Source organism: Vigna radiata, chromosome 7 (assembly GCF_000741045.1).
Source record: "Vigna radiata var. radiata cultivar VC1973A chromosome 7, Vradiata_ver6, whole genome shotgun sequence".
NCBI classification, from domain to species: domain Eukaryota; kingdom Viridiplantae; phylum Streptophyta; class Magnoliopsida; order Fabales; family Fabaceae; genus Vigna; species Vigna radiata.
The window spans coordinates 49,729,211-49,753,833 of record NC_028357.1 but is presented as its reverse complement, the minus strand read 5'-3'; the positions used below and the strand labels follow the sequence as shown (position 1 = coordinate 49,753,833).

Below are 24,623 nucleotides of genomic sequence, written 5' to 3'. Positions count from 1 at the left end.
AAATATTGTTGACATGGCATATTGATGTTAATTTTTAAATAACATGACAAGTTGTTAGATAGTTATGTAATTATAACTGAGTGACGTGAACTTTTGTTTTTTTTAATGTTAATTTTTAAATGACATGACAAGTTGTTAGATAACTATGTAATTATAACTAGTGTGACGTGAATTTTTGTTTTTTATTAAATTAAAAAAAATGAAAAAAATTAATTAAATTTAATTATTTCTGAAAATTAGAGATTTTCACCTTTCCATCATCCTCCTCTCTCAATCCTTTTGCACCACTATTTCCACTTTGCATCAGCCATCATTAACCCACCATCTTCATATCCTTAAAACTAAAACTACAAAAACTAAAAAAACGAGGAAGTCAATGTTAAACTCGTCTTTCTCCACTAAAATCACAAATTTAGTTCATGCTGTCATGAAGATCACCACAACAACCCAAATTGAAACGACGAATCCACCATCCACCTTCACCCGAACCACTAAAACGTAACAATCTAAGTCATAAAGCTCAAACCTAATCTCAAAAAACCCGATTTGTACATCTTAGTTCAATCTTCGAACATCACCACCGCGAGATTGCACTGCCTCCATGGCAATCTGCATAAAAAAAACAAAAAACAAATCGCGATTCACAACAACTATCTTCTCACCACAACAAAACTCCCAAATGACACAGCCATGGAACCTTAAGATGCGAGTTCTCCATCGTGCATCTTTGCAACCACCATAGTCAATCTTCCTACATACGCAATCCATAATCATGCAACCATCTTCTTCAGGGAACCTTCGTGTCTTCTACTTCTACAAACAGAAGTCACACAAAACGTAGAATCTCCTTCATTTTGCGCATCAGACTTGCAAGGAGAGCCAAGCAACAGAAAATCTCCAATCTCCAACGTGAGCTGCAGTGCTGTGAGCATTCACACTGTTCAACCACGAGCCAAATCGCGCTACCACCGTGATTTACTTTATGAAAACCATATTCGAACCATCAAATGGAATCCATAAACCCAAATTGTAATTCTAACTCTACAAGACGTAGAAACCACTCGAGACTTCCATCTTCCGAGCTTCTTCCAATGACACAAGATCACATATCTCACAAAAATGAATAAAATATTAATTTCTTCGAAACCTCGCGCTAAATTTCAAACTGCTGTAAACTTATATTTACACTTTCTCTTATTGATTTCCCATTTAAACAAATTCACATTTTTTTCACCAATGAACCTAATTCGAATAAACACTCTCTCACTGATTTCTTTTCCAAATCCTAATTCAAAGAAAAAAAAAACCTGGGATTTAATTAAATTTTCTCCAATTTCTTTAACTAAAAATTATTAATTTCTAACAATCACCTTATTAACCTATTACTTAATCATCTAATTTACAAAGTACTCCAATTTAATGACAAACCTATAATTGTAACAATTTTATAAAAATTAATACCCAATTAAAATGAAAAAGAGTAAGAAACCTATTTAAAATTTCTATAAAAAAAACCTATGATTAAACCTTATTTTAATTCTCAATTTGATTCAATCAACTAGTTTCTAGGTCACTTTATACTCCTTTGTAATATCTTTATTTATTTACTTCTTTTTTACAAAATGTTTCAGTGTCAATTTTGAGTTTAACAGCATAAACTTTTAATTAATTAGGCACATAAATCTTTAGTTTTTTATTTGATTTGAAGAACCTATCAAAACAATTTTTATTTTCTTTATATGAATTATATGATGACAATTTCTTTTATATCTAAATAGTCATTTTCCTCTAATACATCAAATAATCTTTAAGACTTATATTTGATTTTTTTTTCGTACTTTTATTTGTTTTACTTTTCTTTATGTAAAATACTGTTTGGATGATATTTCATGTAATTATTATTTTTTTTGTTTTTTAACCAATTTTCATAAATATTATTTTTCATTATAATTATATAAAAATGTTTTTATACGTACTAACATATAATAATTTATTATCATAATTTTTTATGACATAAATTGAAATTTAAAAATTTTGTTTAAATTTGAATTATTATTAATTAAATTTCTTTTTCTATCTGATATTGTCTAAATGGTGTATTATAATCTTAATTAGTATATAATATTTCATTATTTTTTAATTTAATTATTTGTTTTGTTTATTTTTGTAAAATTATTTTTAAGTTTATCAAATTTGTTTCTTTTGTATATATTTTTTATTGTGTTAATTATGTTATTTGTAAAGAAAATAAGTATGAGAGATTAAGATTTACAATTATAAATTTCATAATCAACTTCCTTTATATTCGGAACATATGATATTTGAAACTAGAAGAGATAACGATGATAGGATAATTTTTTTATAATAATTAATAAATTTTTACTTCAAATATAAATATATGAAATTCCTACCTCCTCATCTATAAATTGTCGTCACTCATAATTAGATTGTAATTTTACATATGTACACTTTTGAAGTGTGTTATAATTTAAAAAAAAAAATCAAAGTTTTTATTTTAAAACATTTTACGTGTAAATCAATGAAAGTAACTCGATACAAAAAAAATCTAAAAATAATATATACTTCAAACAAATTTGAACAATAATTAATTTTATTAAATCCTGTACCAAGATTGGAACACAAAGATGAAGACACAGTTAAGCACGTGGGAAGGTAGGTGTGCATGTGTTACAACCATGACATATGTCTTCCAGATGAGGGTGATGTTTCAAATATGAAATAGGGTTCTTTGGTTATAATATTCTCATTTCTACCATTCATTCCATAAATACAATTCATAATTCAAAATTAATTGAGTGGGTTTTGTTATTTTAGGTTGGAGTGACAGGACAAACAAGATTGTTCAATTTTGCATACCCTCAAACTTCCCTTGCATATCAACAATTTAATCAATCTCCCTTTCTTTTTCATTCACCAAAAATATATATAAAACCAAAAACCCACCTTGATGATTGCCTGTTCCTAAATTACGATTACCATTTTCAAAGGCAGACAAACATGTCCGAGAATATTCAGTCCAACTCCCCTTCGCTTTCCCTTCTCTCTTTCTTCTTTCTCTGAAAGGTAAACTCCACTTCTCCATTTCAACTCTTCTCACCTTAATTTTATTTAAGTTCTGTTTTTTTTTTTTGTATTATTTAATTAATCCCTGTAGATCTCGTTAGAAATCCCTAATTTTTTCTTTTTTATATTTTATTTTGATGTATATTGATAAATAATCAAGGGAGATGTATCTGTTTATCCTTGCACGGTCAGTATGCATTTAGGTTCTGAATTCCAAATCTGCAATGGGATGTGTTTCTCCAATTCAGAAGGGTCATGCCCTGTGTCACATTGTTGCTTTAATTTTGGCCAAATCTACAAATCCCTTGTCTCACTGTCTCTCAATTTTGTGCTCTGCTGTTGAAACTGTGATTTCGATTATCTGGTTTTGGAAGTTATCTTAGCTAATATATGCTTTATTATATTGAATCAGATTATCCCTTGTTTTTGTAACCAAGTTGATTGGAGATTAAATTCGTGGATTTCTCTCTGATGTCACGTTTCTGCTTTCCATGGCTGAGGGTGTAGAGTATTTGAAATTGGAATGGGGTTGATTCTGTTTTATTGTGTTGTGTGTATAATCATTCTTTAATTGCTAGTTTTTGTACTGCTGACACCTGTTATTGTTAAAAAAAATCTTCAGGGTAGAAACAAGGGGTTGATGCTTTTGTTATAGATTTCTATGGGGTGCAAAGATTTTATGGACACATACTGTCTTCTAATACTATGCATGTATATGCATGTACCCTGTTCTCATTGATGTCAATTTATTTTTCCATGGAATATCACACTTACTTGCCGTTGTTGATTGGGAGACTATTAAATATGTGAATATTAAATCAATATGATGACAAAGGTAACATGTTTGCATCAATTGTTGCTGAAACGGAATGTCACTGGGATAGATCTAACTTGACAATGCTATAAATGCGGCCATTGCAAAAAACGAGAGCTTCTACTTATGCTAATTGTAGAAGCATCTATTGCATTACATTTTGCTTAGTTTGTTGTCATACAAATAAAGTTGTATCCTAATCCTTTTCTGTGCCTCTTCTCCTAAGTCTGAGTAGCAACAAAGTTATGTTTCAAAGGAAATTAGAAATAAAAGGTCTTCATTGATTAGAATCTGCTTAGCACAAGTTTAGGCTTGGTTATCTGCATTTTCTCCGGATAAATAGTAGTCATTTGTGTGCTGCTCCCTTTTCTTGTTTGCACCATCATTATAGGTGTTTTTGTACATTCAGATGTTTAAAATAAATTGACTTGTAGGTGTCTTCCCTTATATGTTGATAAATCTTTCAAAATTCAAATGGCAGAAGTAGACTCAATGGTTTTCTTACATTTAATGTGTCGCTTGTTTTCTTTATTAATGGCTAAAGTAACAATAAAAATATATACATATGATTACCTTATCTTTTTATCTCCTGGATTTCAGGTATGGAGTGTTTTGACATCCGGAAGATATCATGGTGCAGTGCCTAGACGGATTAAAGCATTTGTGTGCCACTCTGGTAAATTGTTGTGATGCAGATTCGTCAAAGCAACCTAGAGGTTTAGAAAATCCAGAAGTTCTTGCAAGAGAGACAGTGTGTATGTCATTGTCCTGAATTTCTTTCTTATGTTGAGTGAGGAGCTCTTCATGGGAGTAGTAGACCAGTTATTAATTGTTATTTCAGTGTTGTCATTGGCAATTATTAAATTAGCCCCCATTTCATTATTTTATTGTGTTTAATTGTGCCTGTATCTCTTTTTGTCCTTGTCTTCCCTCTTTGGTTATCACGATATTTGGAAGACTACAGTGGAAAACACTTAGTTATATATCTCTTTTACCATTAATTGGAGATGGCGGTCATACATTATTGAGGACCAAATTACATAATTAAGGTGCAAATAAAAGATTCTAGGATACCATTAGATTCTGAGATTGATAACTTAACACAGATTACTTGTACTATCTGAATGGGAGAAGATGCTCACTTCAATATTACCATTTTATTTCCTTCTAATTCCTTTTACTGGCTACAGAAATTGTTGAAGTCTGTTGAAGACTTAGGTAACAGTTAGATGGAAATGAATCTATATAACCTTATTGTTCAGCTATTGTGCCTTTCTTAAGGATTTATTCACTTATTGAACATTCATCTGTTTTCCTCTCAATTTTGTTCTTTTATCAAAAACATAAAAAAAACAGAAAATAAATATTAACAAAATACAATATTCCTGTATTTTATTGCAAATGCAGTTAGTGTAAGTGAGATTGAAGCGCTGTATGAACTGTTCAAGAAGATCAGCAGTGCAGTGATTGATGATGGCCTGATTAATAAGGTTTTTTTATGATATTTTGCTCTGTCCTGTCATTTTGTTTTATGAAATTGTGATATATGTATTTTCAACTTTTTTGGACACTGGCATCCTTCCTTGTTTAACCTTTGAATCATAATTTCACAGGTGCATTATGTTTTATGTATTAATGACAATATTCATATTGTTTATGTCATTTTTTTGTAGATCTAAATGTTTGTCTTTTTGTTTGTTTTGATGGTTTTCTTATTTAATATGGCAGGAAGAATTTCAGTTGGCATTGTTCAAGACGAATAAGAAAGAGAGCTTATTTGCAGATAGGGTATATAAAGATTAACTTGTTTATTTTCCATCTGCCTTTTACATTTCCACCCTGATGAAAAAGAAACAACAATATAACAAATATTTGTGTGCACTGTTCTGAAAATGTCATAACTTTGGATAATATTTTCAATTTCCATAGTAAATTGTTTTTCAACTACCTGTGTATACTTTATAATCTAGTTGATTTCTCTTAGCATGTTACAATTTGGCCTAACAAATGTGACAGTCTATGTCATTATTGTATTATCTTTGATTTGTTAGATGGGTGCCTGTTTCTAGTGTAATATATATGATCTGATTACTATTAAGTTTGTTGCATAGCATATGCATATCATATGAAGCTTAAAAGTGTATTTGTCCTGTTTATGATATCGGACTGTTTGTAGGTGTTTGACTTGTTTGATACAAAGCACAATGGCATACTTGATTTTGAAGAGTTTGCACGGGCTCTCTCTGTCTTTCATCCCAATGCACCAATTGATGATAAGATTGAGTGTAAGAATGATAAACATTAGAAGACTTCTGTTATCTGGTCTACTTTTTAGTGTAGGTTTTGAATGGAAAGGGCATTTATTGGAGAGGGGGCTAGATCATGTGTTGTTTCTGTAGTTGGCTTTTTATTTCTTTAATGCATTTGGTATTGATAGTAATGTATATTCCTGTTGAGGAATCCCAACTTTTACCTTTTGCAGTTTCATTCCAATTGTATGATCTCAAACAGCAAGGTTTCATTGAAAGGCAAGAGGTAACTTCTTTTACTTATGATTATGTTGTGAGTGTCGTTAGTTTCTTCATGCATGATCCAAGGAAGAGACACTTACAAGCCGTAAACAAGTTCTTTCAATATTTGAAGACAAGTCCAGGAAGGGGATTACTGTTTAAGAGGAATGAAAAATTAGAAATGGAAGTGTATCACGATGCAGACTATGCAGGGCTTGTCATAGATAGGAAATCCACTTCAGGATATTACGTGTTCTTCGGGGGGAAATTTGGTGACTTGGAGAAGTAAGAAACAAAATAATGTTACAAGGTCTAGTCTAGAAGTTGAATTCCGAGCTATGGCACAACAGTTGTGTGAATGTTATGGATAAGAAGTATCCTAAATGATCTTAAAGTGGCATGTTTTATTGTGATATTAAGTCAGCTATTAACATTGTTCACAATCCAGTTCAGCATGATAGGACCAAACACTGAGATAGACCTACACTTTATTAGAAACTGAACAATGGCCTTATCACTGCTTCCCACATCCCATCAGGACTTTAGTTAACAGACTTGTTCACAAAAGGTCTTCCCACTAAGTTATTTGATGATCTCACATGCAAGCTGAGAATGATAGATATTCATTCACTAGCATGAGGAAGAGTTGTTAGTTGGATATTAAATGCAATACTAAAAGTTGTTGGTAGAATATTAAATGTATTACTAGAAGTTGTTAGAGGTTATTAGAAGATTCTAGAGATCCCTTGTAATTATTACTTTAGGGTTTGAGTTCTCTATATATAGGAGTTGATGTACTGTTTCAAATCAATTAACAAAAATAAGAATCTTCTTTCTTTCAAATTAATCCTTTCAAGTTAAGCATTCCAAAATTTTACACATTAAATTTATTTTTCCCTTTTCCTCTTTAAAACTTGAGTATCTTCCTATAATTTAAAATCACATTTCAGAATTGTAGGGCAAAAAATGTCTCTTTCCCTGGAATCTGCTTCATACTCTGATAATATACATTGATGACTGATGTTATTTGTGTATAGGTAAAACAAATGGTAGTGGCCACTCTGGCTGAATCTGGCATGAATCTTTCAGATGATGTGGTCGAAAGTATTATTGACAAGGTGCTTAAATTATCTGATAACTTGCATGTCAAATCTTATGTTCATTACTACTAGACTGTGTATTTGAAGCATTTGACAAGTACCTGTTTTTGCTAGCTTTCTGTTTTCTAAAGTTCTCTTTGTGTTAGAGTAAGCATGACATTTATTATTGCTAATTTTACTCTTGAAAATCTGTAGAAGTAAAACTGAAGCATGTGAAATTATATATGCAATGGGAACTATTAAGTAAAAATCTGTTTAATTTTTGTGTTTGTAATTGTTTACAACAGGCTGCTAGTTCTGTTGTTTCTCAAATTTAAGTCTGCATGTCCTTTTGACAGTTCATGTTCGGCCTTTGTTGTATCTCAAATAAAGGATTCATTAATGCAACAATTGTGTGTACTCTATGCAAATAATGCGACGTTTTCTTCATAGTCTGTCCAAAGTTTCTACAGAATTTATCTGTTAAATAAAGTAAACTATTATTTCAGCCTTAATCTTGTGAACATCATAAATTACTAGAGTTTTGTGTGTTGAGTTGATAATAGTGAGGTTGGTGTATAAAACCATTCTTGTGTTACTATAGTCTTATCTGGTGATCTGTCACTGATAGTTCTTAAGTTATTTAGACATTTGAGGAAGCTGATACCAAACATGATGGGAAGATTGACAAGGAAGAATGGCGAAACCTTGTGTTGAGGCATCCATCTCTTCTGAAAAATATGACACTTCAGTATCTCAAGTGAGTTCCTTCCTGTTGGTGAAATGTTACCATGCGTATTGGAATGTGTTTATTAAAATGAGCTGTTATATTATTAACGCAAACCGTGAATACTAGCCAGTGTTCTAAGGCAAACCGCAAACCCCAAATTTTATTTAAAAAATGTTATTAATGAATCCCTTTTATGATTTACATTGCATTTCTTACACAATTCTCAATAGGAACATATTATTATTGATTCGTTAGTTGGCTCGGATGATTTTGTTACAATTCAAACTGGATAGCAAATCCCATATAATATCAAATAAAGAGAAGAAACGGGGTGTTTTTATTTTCTTCTTTTTGATGACCTCACTTTTGTAGTAAAAGTTTTCAATTCTTTACTGACTCATGTTTTTTAAAAGATTGATACAGATATTATACATAAAATCACAATAAAACGAAAATGATATTTTACTATTTCAAAATTATTACAATCCATGCATCTTTCATCTTCCCTTGTCCCCTCTTATTCTCAACACTTTCATAATTTTCATGTGCATTATTTTGGCTTTCAAGTTAGTAATGAAAAAAGAAGAAAAGAAGAAAAGAAGAAACTTCCAAATGGTTTCGAAATAAAAATTGTACTAAAAGATTAGAAGTTCTTTGCTGATGTAACGTGTCATTGGAAGAATAATTTAGAAAAAGCAAAATATATCTACATGTTCATGACCTATGTGCACTATGCATGTAAAATTGTCTAGGGGCCATTCAAATTAGAAGTTTTGTTTATGTTGTAGCTGTTTGGATTTTGGCATCAATTCGATTACCTTCATGATTTGATTTTATCCTCGATGGCATTTCTAAGATATATATGTATTTTACTTCTCTCAAACTATTTTATTTTATCAATCTCAAGCATCTAGCATCTGAATTAACTTGTTTCCTTGGCAGAGATATCACCACTACATTTCCCAGTTTTGTTTTTCACTCACAAGTTGATGATACCTGAGGCAACTACATCATGCATGTCAAGTTCAGTGTTCTTGACTGGGAGTGATTTTCGATTGGCTTGTGAATGATGGGGTTTGGTGTGAAGGGTTCACTAAAGGGGTGGATATGGACTTTGTTTATATTTTCATTATGAGTAGAACTTTGTCTTCCCGTTTTGGATGGATGAGGTTTATAGATTGAATGAATGGGTTTGCTTATTTATTTACTTCATTTGAGAATAAAAGGGGGAACAAAATAGATTATTCAGGCGTTTCAGCATTAGCACCTTGGCATTAATTTTGGTCAGAAATATGTTTTACCACAAGTCTTGTGCAATTGCTTCAGCAAGCTGTGAAGAGTTCTTTGAACACTTGTCCAGGGTTAAGAATTGCTGCTCCAGAAACACGAGAGCATGTCAGCTGTTGTGCCTAACCAACTTTGCCTTTCCCCCTTGACAGATGGATAATGTCCCTTTCTATCCAATTTCTTTAGCTCTTGTTGCCATTGTTTTTGTTGTTTAGGTCATTGGTGATTAAAAATCTGTTAGCAGCGTATGTTTTCTTGTAATTACAATTTTTTTGCAAGGGTATGTATTTGAGATATTATTTCAAACATTATTTTTATTAATGTCTAAAATCACAAGATGAATTTTTTTTTAATGTCTACAAAATCATTAGACTGATTTTATGCCACTCAGAAATCTTCAGATGTATTAGTTGCAGAACGGTATAGGTAAATATAATGATAACAGGAAATATACTCTTTTTAGTCTTAGCAGTTTTGGTTAAAACGCATATAAAGTGTTTTTTTTTTTTGGAAAAAATGTTTTTTTTTTCTCAAATATTACGTAAAATTAGAAATGTTCCTGATCAAAATTGTCACTGTTGGATTCATATGCTTTTGAAATAATTGGTTTTAGTCCTTATTCTTCAATGGTGTTAAAATTCATCTTATGTAACAAACAGCGTAACACTATGTGAGATTTTGTCATGTGTTGTTTTTTTTAGAAATTAAATATTTAAAAAAAAAACATCACCTAAATTGTTGTGTTTTAGTTAATAGGTTTTGGGGTTATTTTGACCTGGTGAAAAATGATGTGAAAGGTAGCGGACGAGCTCAAATCATGATGAGCTATGAAATTGTGATTAAAATTAAAATCGTTTGACGAAGTAGATTGCATCACGAACAGAGGTTGGTTGTGAGCTTACTGGCTTAGAAAGGGTGAAATTGCTTGCAGAGAAAGAGGTTTTTGCTTGAGACAAAGGAATCCCGTGGTGAAGATGAAGGAATCGCGTGCTGAAGATGGAGGTAGGGTTTTTATTTTTGTTGCATTTAGAGTTTTCTTTTTTTGGGGGTTGATGACATAGGTGATGATGAATGTGTTGGCGAACAATTTCGTTCATGTGTTTTTCTTTTGTAGGAAATGGGTTTCTCAGTTGCATTTTATCACATGGGAAAATTTGAAACATTTAGGGGAGATGATTTTGCGTTACCAGGGGAACATGTTCGAGTAGTGGATCCTGATTGGTGGTCATACTTTGAGGCATTGTTGATATTGTAGGAGGAGTTCAAATATGATGGAGTGTTGAATATGTGGTGGAAGCCTAAGAGAGGTAGTATGAATAGAGATTTGAGGCCTTTAGCTGTGAATAGGAATGCACTGCAATTGTCTGAATATGCAGAAAACAAAAAAGAGGAGGTGGAGATTTATGTTGAACATGTGGTGAGTACAACTAATATAATTGATTTTGTTGAATGGCTGCATAATGGTGCTAAGGGTGCTGTTCGGGATGGGGCTATTAATGTTAATGATGAGTTATACAGGTTGAAGGTAGTGATGGCGAAGTTGGGACTGGTAATGTTAATGATGAAATGGTGGATGTTGTTGTTGTGTCAATGATGAGGATGTGGAGGTTGAAGTTGGGGATGCTAAGAAAGGGGCTACTAGTGTGGATGTTGTGGATGTGAACAATGGTGATGACAGTGACGTTGAATCTGGGGGGGGGGGGGGAGGGTTGGATGAAAGTGAAGAAGAACGACATAAAGATGATGGTTTTGGAAAGGATGTTAAACGCAGGGACATAAGAGTTGTACTTGACAGGTGAAAAAATATGCATAAATATAAGAGAAAAAGGAAGGTTTCGGCCAGTGCAGGTGTTGGTGCTTTTGACACACACCAAATTGCTTATAATCATGAAATAGATGCCACATACACTACAGATGAATTAGATAGTGATGTGGACTGTGAAGGGGAGGGTATGCACCAGTATCTAATGTTTAAAGCTGAAGATATAGAAAGAGACTTCAAATTTAGATTCGGGATGGAGTTCTCTTCGCTGAAAGAGTTTAAAAAAGCTCTTAAAGGAGTATTCAATACTAAATGGAAAATGGATTATGTTTGTTAAGAATGATGATGATATTAGAGTCAAGGTTGTTTGCAAGAGGAAGTGTGGATTTTTTAAGAAAACCTTGATTGATGCGCATACCTGTTGCATGGTTTTTAAGAATCATAATGCAAACAAGGATTGGGTCTCAAAAGTAGGAGTGGAGAAATTTAGACATGTTAGATAATTAATGATCATATAGTGTTGGGATCATAATGTGGAGGACCTTGATAGTAAAACAAATGGCCATGGACATTCCAGAGGGGATGGACAGAAGCAATATACATTGCTTTATGACGATGTAGTAGAGTTGAGAAGATTGTGTTGAAACAACATGTAAGATTAAAGTTAGTCAACCACAACCATGTTTTGGATTTTTTTATGTGTGTCTCGAGGGGTGAAAAAAAGTTTAAAAAATGATTATAGGCTCTTCATAGATGTGGATGGATGCAACTCTGATTTATAAGTGATTGTGTGTGTTTCCTTGGCTATTTGTTTGTTTTAAGTAGTTTATCTTTAAGATGTTCTAGAAAAAAAAATTATTAAGTTAAAATTAATTTATTTATAAATTAATCTATAAAAGTTTTTTTATCTATTTTTTATATTTTGTATAAACTAATTTAATTTTGTTAAAAAAAATTATTAATATATATATATATATATATATATATATATATTAATTCCTTTTTGGATAAACTCAGCAATTATTTCATGAAACAAAGCTGAATAATATCAGTAGCACATACTAAATCATGATACTTTAGCGAATAAAAGCTATAGGAATTTAAACTTAAAGGAGCCTTACTTTATTCGTAGGTAGATAAAAACATAGAAACTAATATTAATGTAAATAGCTCAAATTTATAAAAATTAAAATAAATTCTAGACTTCATTATAGTTAGGTATTACCTCAAAAGTTATTTTCCTAACTTGTTTTTCATTATTCATTAAAATGTATTGAGTAAGTTTGTTAAAATATTGTTCTGGTATCTCAATAGATATGCATCACTTAAGAATTTAGGTTAAGAATAGTTTAAGTACATCTTTAACCTTCCTTGTTTAGTTCTCAGAATGTAAATGTTTTAGTCGTTTATATCCTAAAATATTTGAGAACCAAGTGATACTTGGAGTAAGTGATAGGTGATGGTGAAAACAGAGAATTAGAGATTTAGGTGATACAACATCATAAACAAGTATTTAGATCTTCTGCACCTGACCAAGTTAGAAATTAGAGATGCTAATAGTGTAATAGAAGTAACGAGAAGTACAAACGATAAATCATGTGTAATATTGAATGCTCTGGTGTTCAGATCATCACTTGTATTATGATACAACAATGATTAGATCCTATACTGGTTGGTTACAGAACCAAGAATGGAGTTGAATATTCTACTTCACTGCTACTTCTAATTTATAGAAAATGGAAACCATGGAAAACCCACTTATGGAACCTCTGAATCACAATGAAAAAGAAGAGGTGATTTGTATTATGATTAGAAATGGTAGTAGAACCCACCACTGATATCTGGTCTGAGAAACAGAGGAGTCAGAGCCTTTGTCTGTGACGCCCACAAGAAAACGACAATCACCAACTGAAGGGTCTCGGAAAGTGATCATACCAAGCCCATCAAAATTGCAGCTTCGTGAGTCTTGCATTTGGAACTGATAGTAACTGTTGAAAGCATATGAGATGTTACCCTTCTCCCCAATCCCATTACAAGAACCTCCATAACCAAGTGTGGTGCAATCCGCAACACTGCATGCAATTCTCATATGGTTTGCTACGTTTTGAGCGTCTATGGAGGGGCTTGCTACACACCATCTGGGTGGAAGATACTGAACATTCTTTGCATTCTTCAATTCCTTGTTGCCAAGGCCAAGGTCTAGAGGATACTTAGCTTGACCATCAAATGAGAATATCCCCCAGTGTCTTTCAAACCCTCCTGGTAGTATGCTCTTTGCTCCTTCATCAAGCAGACTGAAGAGATAGATGTCCATAGGAGGAGCACCTGGCCTCAAAGGGGTCCCTTTGTTATTTAGAACATGACTCAAGAGACCTTGATTGAAAACCTTTGCTGCACTGATATTTGCTCCAATGGCTCCATCTGAGGGCCAACCGATTTCCCCAATGATTATAGGCATTTGACCATATCCCAGTTTAGTAAGGGCTGCAACCAAAGTGTCATAGTTTCCATCAAATGCATTGGTGTACACATTGTTTCCATCTGTGACAGGATGAGTAGTTCCCTCAAAGAATGCATAGTCTAGTGGGAAATCTTCGTTGTCATAGAGGCTGAGGAATGGGTAAATATTAACAACAAATGGGGCATTGTTTGAGTTGAGAAACTGAACCAGCTGAGTCATGATTTGAGTCAGTTCCGGCCGGAATGCCCCTTGGGAAGGAAGTGAAGACTCATATGCATCTGCATTGCAAGGGACAACTAGTTTAATGTAACTAGCAAGATTTGCTTTCACCAAAGACTGCTGTAGATTGAGTATGGCTGGCATCACCAAGTTCTGATATTCACCGTTATAACTAGTGAGGAATGGTTCATTACCAACAGCAATGTACCTATAACAAAAAGAACAATGGTTTAAATGCTGTTAAACATCAAAACATTCTAAAGAAAAAACTAGCTATAAGTCTGTAACAGCTAATACTTATGGCTGAGGAAGAAGAGGAAAAGTTCGAGGTCGTACAGAAAGTTAACATAAGCCAATGTTCAAAAGAAAAAGTTCTTTAACTGTATACATGATATTTTATTTAAACTTACAAACAATTTTCTTCGGTCTAAATGAATAGGATCTTACTTATTGTGACAAATACTCTAAACTATAGTCTTCGATTGGCAGAGAGCAAATTCAAGACTTCAACATAATAATAACATTCCATGGAAGATTAAAGCTTATGATAATTTCTATTTGAGATAATCCCATTGACAGATATTTTTGGATTGTTCGTGATATATTTACAGTTGGACAAAAAAATTGTAATTAACGATTTATCCTCGGATGGTAAAAAAAATTAAATAATCTTTTCATATATACGGTGAAAGAATATCATAATAGATTAATTAAATGCTATTACAGACTTTAAACGACTGCATTAAGCAACTCATTCCAACATTTCTAGATATTATCTGTTAAGTAAACAGTTTGACATAAGAAATCCCAGGGCAATATGCAAAGCACATCTCAGAATGAGAACAAAAACACTCAATCTGTGTGTTATCTACTCTTCATCAAGAAATTAAAATCATATAAGGTTGAAGATAATAAAGTAAGGAGTTGATTCTTGACACTATTTGACTGTAAAAGATAGCTTTATCATACAGCAAAGTTCCTCCATGTTGATACAACAAAATAAACCACTCCAAACTATTATCATGGCGTCAATATTAATGATAGACACTGTTAAGGAAATAAATAACCACTGATTTTAAAACTTACGGTTTGATTCTTAAACAAGTTGCTCATGTGTATTAAAAAACTGTTGGAAAAGACAAAACACGCTTCTTGATAATCTCTACATAACTCAAAAGAAACTCGTCCCTAAGAAAAAGTATTGGTTTTGAAAGAAAAACCTGATATCAGCACCATGTTTTCCGATGTAAGCAGAAACATTCTGGCGAAGCCACAAATCAGCAGCAGTAGGGGAAGTGCTGAGGAGGGCCAACATGCCATTCGGGATCCCAAGCATCACCTGAATCCCACTCCCCATGAGAGGCTCAAGCACTTCAGGTTCTGCTTCAAACACCTTTACTTTTGAAATCTTGTTATCTTTCAAGAGATCAACCACCGTGGAAGGCTTCAACTTGTGGAAAGAAACGGTGCCCCAGTTGACCCCTATTGCTGATTCTCCCATCGGAATAACCCACCTCCATGCTAACAGCCACATCATAATAGCACCACCCAACAACCTTCCCTCCAACATTCTAACACTCAAAAGAACAAACAAACACGCTTTTACCGCTCATTAAACAAAGATTTTGCAGCAATTTCAGGGTGGAGACACACGGAATGCAGAGCTAGAACTAGCTCAGTCCTCACACACTAACTGTGTTAACTGTTAACAGTAAAGCACCTGAAGATGAATGAGAACTTCCTTGCCTTTTAGCTCGACAAAGATTATTACTAAGCGGGATTTATGCACCTTTACCAGAATACCCTCTGTCTTTGTAAATGTTTCACATTGCAAACAGAATATTGTTGTATTTAGATTTTTATTTATTATTTTTTAAGGCTATTATAATAACTCCATCTTTTCTTTAAGGAAATTGCTATGCTTCTGAAATCCACTTTTTCATTTGTTCATACACACCATCTATGTGATTAGTTATTTAGTTTTGTTGTTTGGTACTTGGGTTGCCCAAAGAGGTTATTGATTTGGACAAGTAATATTCTCTCCATGGACCATTATTGTTATCTCATTCTTTGGAGATATACTTAATTATGACTGAAATTCCTGACTTCACTGATTTTATAAACATACATATATATAACTTATATAATTTGGTAGCTGGTAATTGGAAAATTAAGTCACATAGGATGCTTAGTTTCATTGCTTTAGGAACTCTCTTAATTTAAAGGTTGGATAATACTAGCAAAAATATTGGTACTCTTCTCCATATGATCAGAGTGGTGCCTGTAGAAAAACTCTGATGTTCAAGTTACAGTGACAGTGAGCTAATGTTCATCTCTTTTGGTAAAATGAAGTTAAGTTCATTACATTTTTTAGCCGTTTTTTCCCCTCGCAGTGACATTCCAAAACCAATGGAAAAATAGAGCCACGTGGCAGAAGGAGGTCCTCCTTGGTGGCCACTCTATTGGTTCATATGAGGAAGTGAAGGAACTAGAACTAAGATGAATTTGAAGACAGTTATATTATAAACTATCAATGATTATTTTGAGTTGTATTAAAAATTAGTTTAATTATTCATGCTATGAAAATTATAAATATAAAAGAGAGTAGATAAAAGGGTATAGATTCTTAAAAAAAAAATAATATAAAAGAATTTTTACATTTTTGTCCCCTTTTAGATTTCCATTTATGCCACCAGAATTTTGATACATAGGATAGTAGTTGTGCTGTGAGGCATGTCCTTTAGAAGGCCTTCAAGTCCTATTTTAATATTCCCAATCCCAATCAATATAAAAAAGCAATAGTTGCTTATTTTTTTAATTAAACCTTGACAAAGCAGACTTATGGCCAAAATTTTCAATTCACCCTTTGTTCTTATTCCTCTCTCCTTCGGCTTTCTATAGGCTTTTAGGGAATCGAGCATCAATTGGGAATTTGGGCTCATTAGCATAGAATATTGGAAGCTCATTATACTCATTTTTTGACTATGCTGTCTCCCACTACAACAAAAAGAGAATACTAGAAACGTATAACTGTTTCTAACACCTAGCATTCTCTTTCATGGTGAGATTTACTTGATAAAAGTATACTCTTCGGAATTTTCCCAGAAAGGAAAGTTCCTAGTCATTTTCCTTTTGTCATTTGTAAACTAAGCACCTTAAGTTTTTTAGGACAAGGCATCATTTTCCCTATCTAATTTCAAAAATAGATACAATAAGTTGTGGTGTACCACCTTGCAAATTAAACTCCAACTTAAATGGAAAATAATAAATTTAGGATGTCATCTTAGAAAGTAATTTAATTAAAAAATAGTTTAATCCTAATAAGGTTTAGTCCAACAAAAGTTGAAATTCTAAGTATAAAGGAAGTTGCTACATTGATATATAATTAAATTACAACATAGAAACTGGTGTTACAGAGTATGCACAAATCACACTGATTTGCACATGATCTCCACATCCGTTTTTACCAAGACTCTTCAGGCAGTAGGAAGATCATGGCATAAACCTGTAATTGTTGACATCAGAACATGTCAATAGGCTACGAACAGGATCACCAGGCCATTGAAAACTTTGATGCTGTGTCTGTGTCTACCTCCTTACAAAATCAGGTTGGTTGGTGACAGATCTCACCCACGACCATTTATGATCTTTGGTATCAACCGGGTTATTTGCTTGCGCCACATCCTCCAAGGGAATGTATGCATAGTTTCCATTAACAGGACCCGTAACAAAGCCAGTATACCCTGCCATAACACCGTGAATTGCAGAGTGTGCTAGGAGTGTACAATACAAGTTATCAGAGGCATTTGCGTGGACTGCGCGAATCATGTATGTAGGATCAATATACTTCACCGTAAATAACTCATGGGGGTGGTTCCTTGCCCACCAGTTATTTAGTTCTGATTTCAACCATGCACCAACATCTAAGAAGACCAAGTTCCCTGATTCATCTCGTTCTTCCTTCTGTGAATCAGTTCTGGGGATTATGTCCTGGCCAGCACCCTCAGCAACCACAATCACGGCATGTCCATTTTCCTTAAGTCTCTGGTCAAGAAAATCAAAGAGCCCTCCTTTCCCTTCCAAGTAGAAATCTATTTCGGGAATTAGACAGCAATCAACATTGCGGCTACTGAGTGTTGCATGTAGAGCAATGTGGCCTGTACTTCGACCCATCAACTTGACCAGGCCTATGCCATTCACTGCACTCTCCGCCTCCACATGAGCAGCACTGATTGCTTGCTGAGCCATTTCAACAGCTGTTTGGAATCCAAAAGATTTGTCAATTATTCCCACATCATTATCCACAGTTTTAGGAATTCCAACAACTGCAACTTCCAGTTTGCGATGCCGTATTTCTTCAAATATCTTCACTGCACCTCTCATGGTCCCATCTCCTCCTATAATGTACACCTGTTCATGTGCATAATCAACATCTTCAGTTAGTTTTCTTCAAACTGATTGTCCAGAAATAGAAAACAACGGAAANAAAAAAAAAAAAAAAAAGGTTTTCTTCTACTTATAGATTTCTAGTTTTGAGTACGTTGCACCTCTCTAATGCATATGCATTAAGTGATTAGAAATAACCAAACCTGATTGAAGGCGTGATTTTGGATGGCGTCGACGATATCATTGAGGTGAAAACCGCCTCTGGATGTCTGGAGGAGTGTGCCACCGACGTTGTGCCAATGGTGAACAAGTTTGGGGTTGAGGGGGAGTGGCTCGGAGGAGTAAAACCCTCTGTACCCAGCGGTGATACCCATAATATGACGGACGCCATAGAGGTGCCACAAACCCATCACAAGCTCTCTGATGACGGTGTTAAGGCCGGGGCAGAGACCCCCGCAGGTGACAATGCCGACGCGGACAAGCGAAGGGTCAAAGTAGATGAGCTTGCGGGGACCGGCGCGGCGGTAGGCGAAGCGGGGCAAGGGAGAGGGGTCGTTTTCGATATGGCGTAGTACGAGGTCAGATTGAGTGAGGTAGAAACCATGATCTCGTAGATGGCGGGTGTTAAAGTAGGGGTTGTGATCCAGCGGGTTGGGGCGTGTTTGGAGGTTGGGAACATAGTGGCTGAGGTGAGGCACCTCTTTCAGGTATATGGGTTTGAACAAGTTGGATATGTCTGCTTCTGAATTGGAACATGCAGCCATGGCTATGACTGTACCTTCTCACTTCTTCTCAGTCTCCCTTTGTAGAGAAATTTCAAAAAACGTGGCGCTCCATGGTTCAGTTTTTTGACACGCTACACCAAAATTACTTACACCTAGTGCGCCATTTTCAGACACTTGTGCAACCTTATTTCCATTTTTTTTATTTTAATTTGGTTTTAATATAAGCTTCTTTCTATTATAATTTGACAAATTTTCTAAAATTTTACAAGAATTGTTTTAAAATCATATTTATTGTGTACATATCTTAATAATACGTTATGTATAGGTATAAGTTAATATCACATTACCATGATAAATAATTATTTCATTTCTAACATTAACATGATGAATAATTATTCCATTTCTAACTTTAAGTTAATGATAATATGAATTCGGGGTGATAAAAAAGGTTCAAAAGGTTTTTTTTATTAAAATTACATATTATATAATTTACCAAAATAAATAATTAAAATACATACATATACATACATACATACATATATATATATATATATATATATATATATATATGTGTGTGTATGTATAAATATGTCAAGATAACATAATTTCACTTACATTTTAAAGTTGAAATTGTCTCATTTTAACACGATTTATATCAAATTCAATTTAAAATGCACTGATGTTATCCTAACACAATTTTTATTTTCAAAAAAAAAAAAATTGTTTCTGAGTATGAGTCAAGTGTTCATTTCAAACATCTTCACTCCTTAACTATTTTTCTTGATACTTGTGTGCTTCAACCAATATAATCCTAAAGATATATGACGCAAAAGTTCCAATATTATGTTTTAAATATTTTCATTTACAAAGGAGTTCCACATGAAAAATAACATTACAAAACACAATGAATATCTTTTAGGAATAACGATATTGTGATGCAACGATTTTATGTTTGAGATGTTTCAATATATTAAATGACAAATAATTTTCAATTATGTATCCTGTTAAATCAACAATATATATTAGATATGACGTGATTATCATACTAGGTTCGTGAAACATAATAGGTCGTTTCGTAAGTATCGTAATGTGTCATCATCCAATAAAAATACATTCGCCACCAGTAATTCATTTAATGTAGTACTGACCTCCACTTCAAACATAAAACAGCACTGTAACACAACCAATAAAATAACTTAGATTTATATTTTTAAGATCATGAATATATTTAATAAAAGAATCATTTTTAAAATAGAGATTTTTTAAATATTATAAGAATGGTATTTTATATTATTAAAGTTTTTATTAAAAGTTGTGTTAATATCAAGTTAAAATGTAAAATTGTTTATTACTTTAAAATTTAATATTAATTTTAAACTATTTGTATAGTATAGAAATTTATTTTTTATTAAATAGGTTAAAACCCTGTCAACAGTATATAAAATTTGTATTATTTTATAAAACTTTCCCCAAAGATATCTCAGTAAATCGATTTATTCCCTTCTAATACGAGGTCAGACTAATGCCTATAACAAGTCCAAACAAAGCAAACCTAGAAAGACCAATTATAATTGCATCTTCAACGTACTTAAGTTCTCTTAGCCAATAAAAGCAATGTGAACTAACATTAATAAACCGTGGGTAACAAATACCTGACAGATAATAGCTGAGACAGTAGCAGCAACGATAATAGAACACTCAGACAGGAAGTATTCCACTTTAGACATTTATTCAGTTTTCAGTGAGCGTGAAATGTTAATTCAGAGATTGAGATAGATAAAAAGAGGCCGCAGGATGAATTAGGTAATGTGTATTTAAATTTGGTAGAAAGAATCCAAACACAATCTGCTTTGAAAATCGTATTAGTTTAAAACTAAGAACTGAAACCTCACAATCATAGTAAAAACATTGCATTGGCCCAAGTGATGTGAAAAAGAAATCGAAAATTAAATTGCCTCGTTTTTTGCTGATGAAGTTTCTAGTACACTAATTAAAAAAAGAACGATTGGAATAATAAAATCCCCAGAAACCACAACCCCCCTTGCTCAAATATGAATTGGATAACTGTATTCCCTCTATTTCCGTCTCACCCATCTCAGTTTTAACTAAATTTACATTTCCCTGCTTAAAAACCACGGGGATCACTGATTGGTATACACATAGCCAGACAACTTTTTACTTGTTTTAGGTAGTAAGAATACATAACATAGTCTGATATATTAAAAAGACATTATATCAAATTGAACAAAAACATCATAACCTGTTTAGATTTAAAAATAAAACATATCAAACCGAACCAAAACGACTACGAACAGGTAAGTCATTAGAGAATAAAAGAATTTCTATCTACCACGACCATAATGGGAATGTTCACACTCTGAATGGGACGAGTTGTTACATAATCGCACACCAGTAAGTCAAAGAAAGACCCAGCACAGCACGGAGCAAAGGCACTCAGCAGCAATTAACACATCCGCATATCAAGTTTAAACGACTATTTCGATAAATTCATGCTTTAAATTGTGAAAATAAAACAAACACTACAATGTTCATATATGGAATCAAGTCATGATAAACCATAAAATAAGGAACTGAAAATAAAACACTGAAATAACAAACAAAATCCAATAGGCCGGAAGAAATTACTAGAGCATATATGTTGTCACTTGAGAGGAATGAACCTAGAAGAGTGAGTGGCACCGATACCAGGTCTACCGTGCTTGACAGGTTTGTATGAAATTGAAAATTCAGCGAGATAGTGGCCAATCATTTCAGGTTTGATTTCAACTTGATTGAAGGTCTTGCCATTGTAAACTCCAATTATACTACCGATCATCTCAGGAACAATAATCATGTTGCGCAGATGAGTACGCACTGGCTCTGGCTTCTCACCTGCCGGTGCTTCCCTTTTCTGTCATTAAAATCAGGCAAAACAATCATAAACAAATGAAGGTCATTTATTTGCTCATTCAAACAATTTCAGATATATAGGAAAATGAAATCAGCAAAACCTAAAAAAAATCTGTTTCAAAGAAACGCAGACAAATGAATCACGTAAGATAATGATGAGAGAATAGAGTACCGCTTTGCGAAGCTTCTTAATCAAGGCCATGGGCTTTCTGGTAAGCCCTCTCTGAAACCTTCTACGAGCACGGGCACTGAAGAGCTTGACGAGTTCGTCAGTGGACATGTCAAGAAGCGCATCCAGATCTACTCCTCTGAAACTGAACTTCTTGAATGTTCTCTTCTTCGGCTGTGCTCCTGCCGCCACATCAACCTCAACGTCTGCCTGCAAATAAAATAAAAAAAAATCATTACCGATACCAGTAGCCACCACAAATGTATCTCAGTCTCATCAGAGAAGAAGAAGAGCCCACCATTGTTGCCGACTGCTAGGGTTTTGGTTTCGAACAACAACAAAAAGTGAAGGCACTGGCAGTTGCAGGAATACACTCTCACCTTTATGCCTCTTGTGTAACCCTAGTATAAAATCCAAGACTGATGGGCTTCGATTTTATCATTATTGGGCTTGGGCTATTTCTTGTTTTACCTCAATAATTTCAACCTTCACATCATAAATTTACATTTTAAATTTATTTTTTTAGTTTTAATTTGGAGTTATTCTAAAATATAAAAAATTATATTGTAAATTTTATTTTAATATAAAATTTAAAATAAATAATTTATATTTTAAAATATATAAAAAAATATGTTAGAAATTAAATAATCTAAAATACAAAAATAAAAAATACATTTTAAATTATATAAATCAATTTTTTTTAATAAAATAATACATAAAAGAGTATTTTTAACCTTTCTCACACCTCCTTATATATAGATGCATGTGGAGGAAGAAATGTTTATGCTGTAATTAGATATTGAGTTATGGGAATTGTTGCATAACTACATTTATATTTTGAGTTATAATTATATATATATATATATATATATAATTAATTATAATAATCTCTTATCTCAACTAAATCAGTATTTTTTTTCTTTTTATAATTTTATATTATAATAAATTTTAAATTACATAAATCAAAATATATTTTTTTATATAATTTTTTATTATAAATAATTATTTTAAATAAATAGTTAAATTTTAGAAAATAAAAAACAACCAAATTAAAGAATGATTAAGTTTTTAAAAGAAATCATTTAAAACAATAGATATTAAAGAACAAAATTAAAAAATAAATGTGTCCATACACAGTTAATTGTATTATAATACCTACATTATTATACATTTAATTTAATGGCAGTATTTTGCTTTAAAAATAGTATTTTATTAACTAACTGAATCATTTTCTTGTGAAAATCTGTTGGGGCTACTTTTGTGAAATTTTGTTCTGCATATTGTTTGTGAAATTGTGTTCAGTCCTTTGACTTATTAATATGAGCGTACCTTTGAATTTCGTAGAAGAACTAGCCACTTAACCTGTTTTGTTTTACTCTATTCCATTCAACTTTACTTTTTAACTTTTAATTCATCTTCTATATTTACCTAGACTATGGCATTCTCAATATGATATTAAGAATAGCTGGGACTTTTAGAAGAAGATAAGAAAATATCCTCTGTTTAATGAAAAATAAAATTGGATATTGAAAATTTGAACGGTCGAATATGAAGTAGTTATTTTCGAAGTAATAAAAAGAAAAACAAATTAATAGAGTGGAGGAGTTAGAGTTGAAAAGAGAATTCCTGAAAAATAATTATATTTAAGAAATTAAATACATTTTTATGATATAATAAGAAATTATGTATGTTAAAATATAAAAATAAAAAAATTATGTATGTTAAAATATATTTTTTATAGTAAAAACACGTATAATGTTAGGTATTAGATCTCAAAAGTAAATGGAAAATGTAGTTAAGTAAGTGTTACGAGTGATATTAGGTGTGAATGATAAATGGAAGATGAAGTTAAATTTGGTTTGTTCTATACATGACAAAAATGAAGAATGAAAAATATATCACAAAAGAGGAGAGAAACACCTTTGGTTGTAAGAGGAGTTTAAATCTCTAGAGTACAAAAAGATTCTAAAAACGCAAAGGCTATATTGGTCTGTGGAGTTATTAGAATTCAGGAAGAGAATGATTAAAGTTATTCAAGATAAGAGGCAGGGGAGCTATGTTTTGTATGATAATTGTATGTTTTAGGACGAAGAATCAAAATTTATGAGATATGAACATGCTGGGTTTTAATAAGGATAGCTATCATGTCTACTTATGGAAGTTTTGGTTTTCTTGTATATGTTTTTCTTTTTTATGCTTTCCTTGTTTTTTTTTTTTTTGTTTTTCAAGTTTTCTTCGTAAAACTTCCATTCCTATTTCTTTAATAGTTAGATTAAGCTAAAATTTTGATATATGATTCTAAAGATCTATTACTTCACTTGTATTGGTCAAATTATTATATTGAGGTTTATGTTAAAAGGAATTAATTTCGCATTTTTAGAAATCTGATCTAACACTTTATTTTTGTTATCGGTAAAACCTTTTATTTTCACTTTGTTTACAGATACATTCAGCTAAAATTTTATTATATACAATGATTCCTAAAAC

General features: G+C 32.5%; 4 protein-coding genes across 4 annotated transcripts; 1 reads left to right on the top strand and 3 right to left on the bottom strand.

The window, feature by feature from the left end:
• The first annotated feature begins 2,772 nt into the window (after positions 1–2,772).
• On the top strand, positions 2,773–9,854 carry LOC106768682 (calcineurin B-like protein 3). Its single transcript, XM_014653948.2, has 9 exons — positions 2,773–3,084; positions 4,499–4,653; positions 5,306–5,388; positions 5,627–5,686; positions 6,075–6,183; positions 6,381–6,433; positions 7,446–7,526; positions 8,135–8,247; positions 9,160–9,854. The coding sequence occupies exons 2-9, from the start codon at positions 4,530–4,532 to the stop codon at positions 9,215–9,217; spliced, it is 681 nt and encodes a 226-aa protein (XP_014509434.1). The 5' UTR covers positions 2,773–3,084; positions 4,499–4,529; the 3' UTR covers positions 9,218–9,854.
• Positions 9,855–12,332: 2,478 nt separating this feature from the next.
• LOC106767131 (glucan endo-1,3-beta-glucosidase 5) lies at positions 12,333–17,193 on the bottom strand. Its single transcript, XM_014651965.2, has 2 exons — positions 15,167–17,193; positions 12,333–14,154 (listed from the first exon to the last, which is right to left on the bottom strand). Exons 1-2 carry the CDS (start codon positions 15,514–15,516, stop codon positions 13,041–13,043), a joined length of 1,464 nt encoding a protein of 487 aa, XP_014507451.1. The 5' UTR covers positions 15,517–17,193; the 3' UTR covers positions 12,333–13,040.
• A 104-nt stretch (positions 17,194–17,297) lies between these two features.
• LOC106765482 (ATP-dependent 6-phosphofructokinase 2) lies at positions 17,298–19,199 on the bottom strand. The gene is made up of 2 exons (XM_022784105.1): positions 18,536–19,199; positions 17,298–18,356 (listed from the first exon to the last, which is right to left on the bottom strand). The coding sequence occupies exons 1-2, from the start codon at positions 19,094–19,096 to the stop codon at positions 17,535–17,537; spliced, it is 1,383 nt and encodes a 460-aa protein (XP_022639826.1). The 5' UTR covers positions 19,097–19,199; the 3' UTR covers positions 17,298–17,534.
• A 2,336-nt stretch (positions 19,200–21,535) lies between these two features.
• Positions 21,536–22,536, bottom strand: LOC111240525 (40S ribosomal protein S15-4-like). The gene is made up of 3 exons (XM_022784107.1): positions 22,435–22,536; positions 22,140–22,346; positions 21,536–21,968 (listed from the first exon to the last, which is right to left on the bottom strand). Exons 1-3 carry the CDS (start codon positions 22,435–22,437, stop codon positions 21,720–21,722), a joined length of 459 nt encoding a protein of 152 aa, XP_022639828.1. The 5' UTR covers positions 22,438–22,536; the 3' UTR covers positions 21,536–21,719.
• Positions 22,537–24,623: the final 2,087 nt, after the last annotated feature.

Excerpts from the sequence above, each read along its gene's own strand:
- LOC106768682 (XM_014653948.2), top strand. The coding sequence starts at position 4,530 with ATGGTGCAGTGCCTAGACGGATTAAAGCATTTGTGTGCCACTCTGGTA. Across the intron at positions 5,687-6,074 it reads AGAGCTTATTTGCAGATAGG|GTGTTTGACTTGTTTGATAC; the intron begins GTATATAAAGAT and ends GACTGTTTGTAG. Across the intron at positions 7,527-8,134 it reads TCGAAAGTATTATTGACAAG|ACATTTGAGGAAGCTGATAC; the intron begins GTGCTTAAATTA and ends TAAGTTATTTAG.
- LOC106767131 (XM_014651965.2), bottom strand. The coding sequence starts at position 15,516 with ATGTTGGAGGGAAGGTTGTTGGGTGGTGCTATTATGATGTGGCTGTTA. Across the intron at positions 14,155-15,166 it reads AAACATGGTGCTGATATCAG|GTACATTGCTGTTGGTAATG; the intron begins GTTTTTCTTTCA and ends TTTTTGTTATAG.
- LOC106765482 (XM_022784105.1), bottom strand. The coding sequence starts at position 19,096 with ATGGCTGCATGTTCCAATTCAGAAGCAGACATATCCAACTTGTTCAAA. Across the intron at positions 18,357-18,535 it reads AAAATCACGCCTTCAATCAG|GTGTACATTATAGGAGGAGA; the intron begins GTTTGGTTATTT and ends GCACATGAACAG.
- LOC111240525 (XM_022784107.1), bottom strand. Across the intron at positions 21,969-22,139 it reads TTAAGAAGCTTCGCAAAGCG|AAAAGGGAAGCACCGGCAGG; the intron begins GTACTCTATTCT and ends TTTTAATGACAG.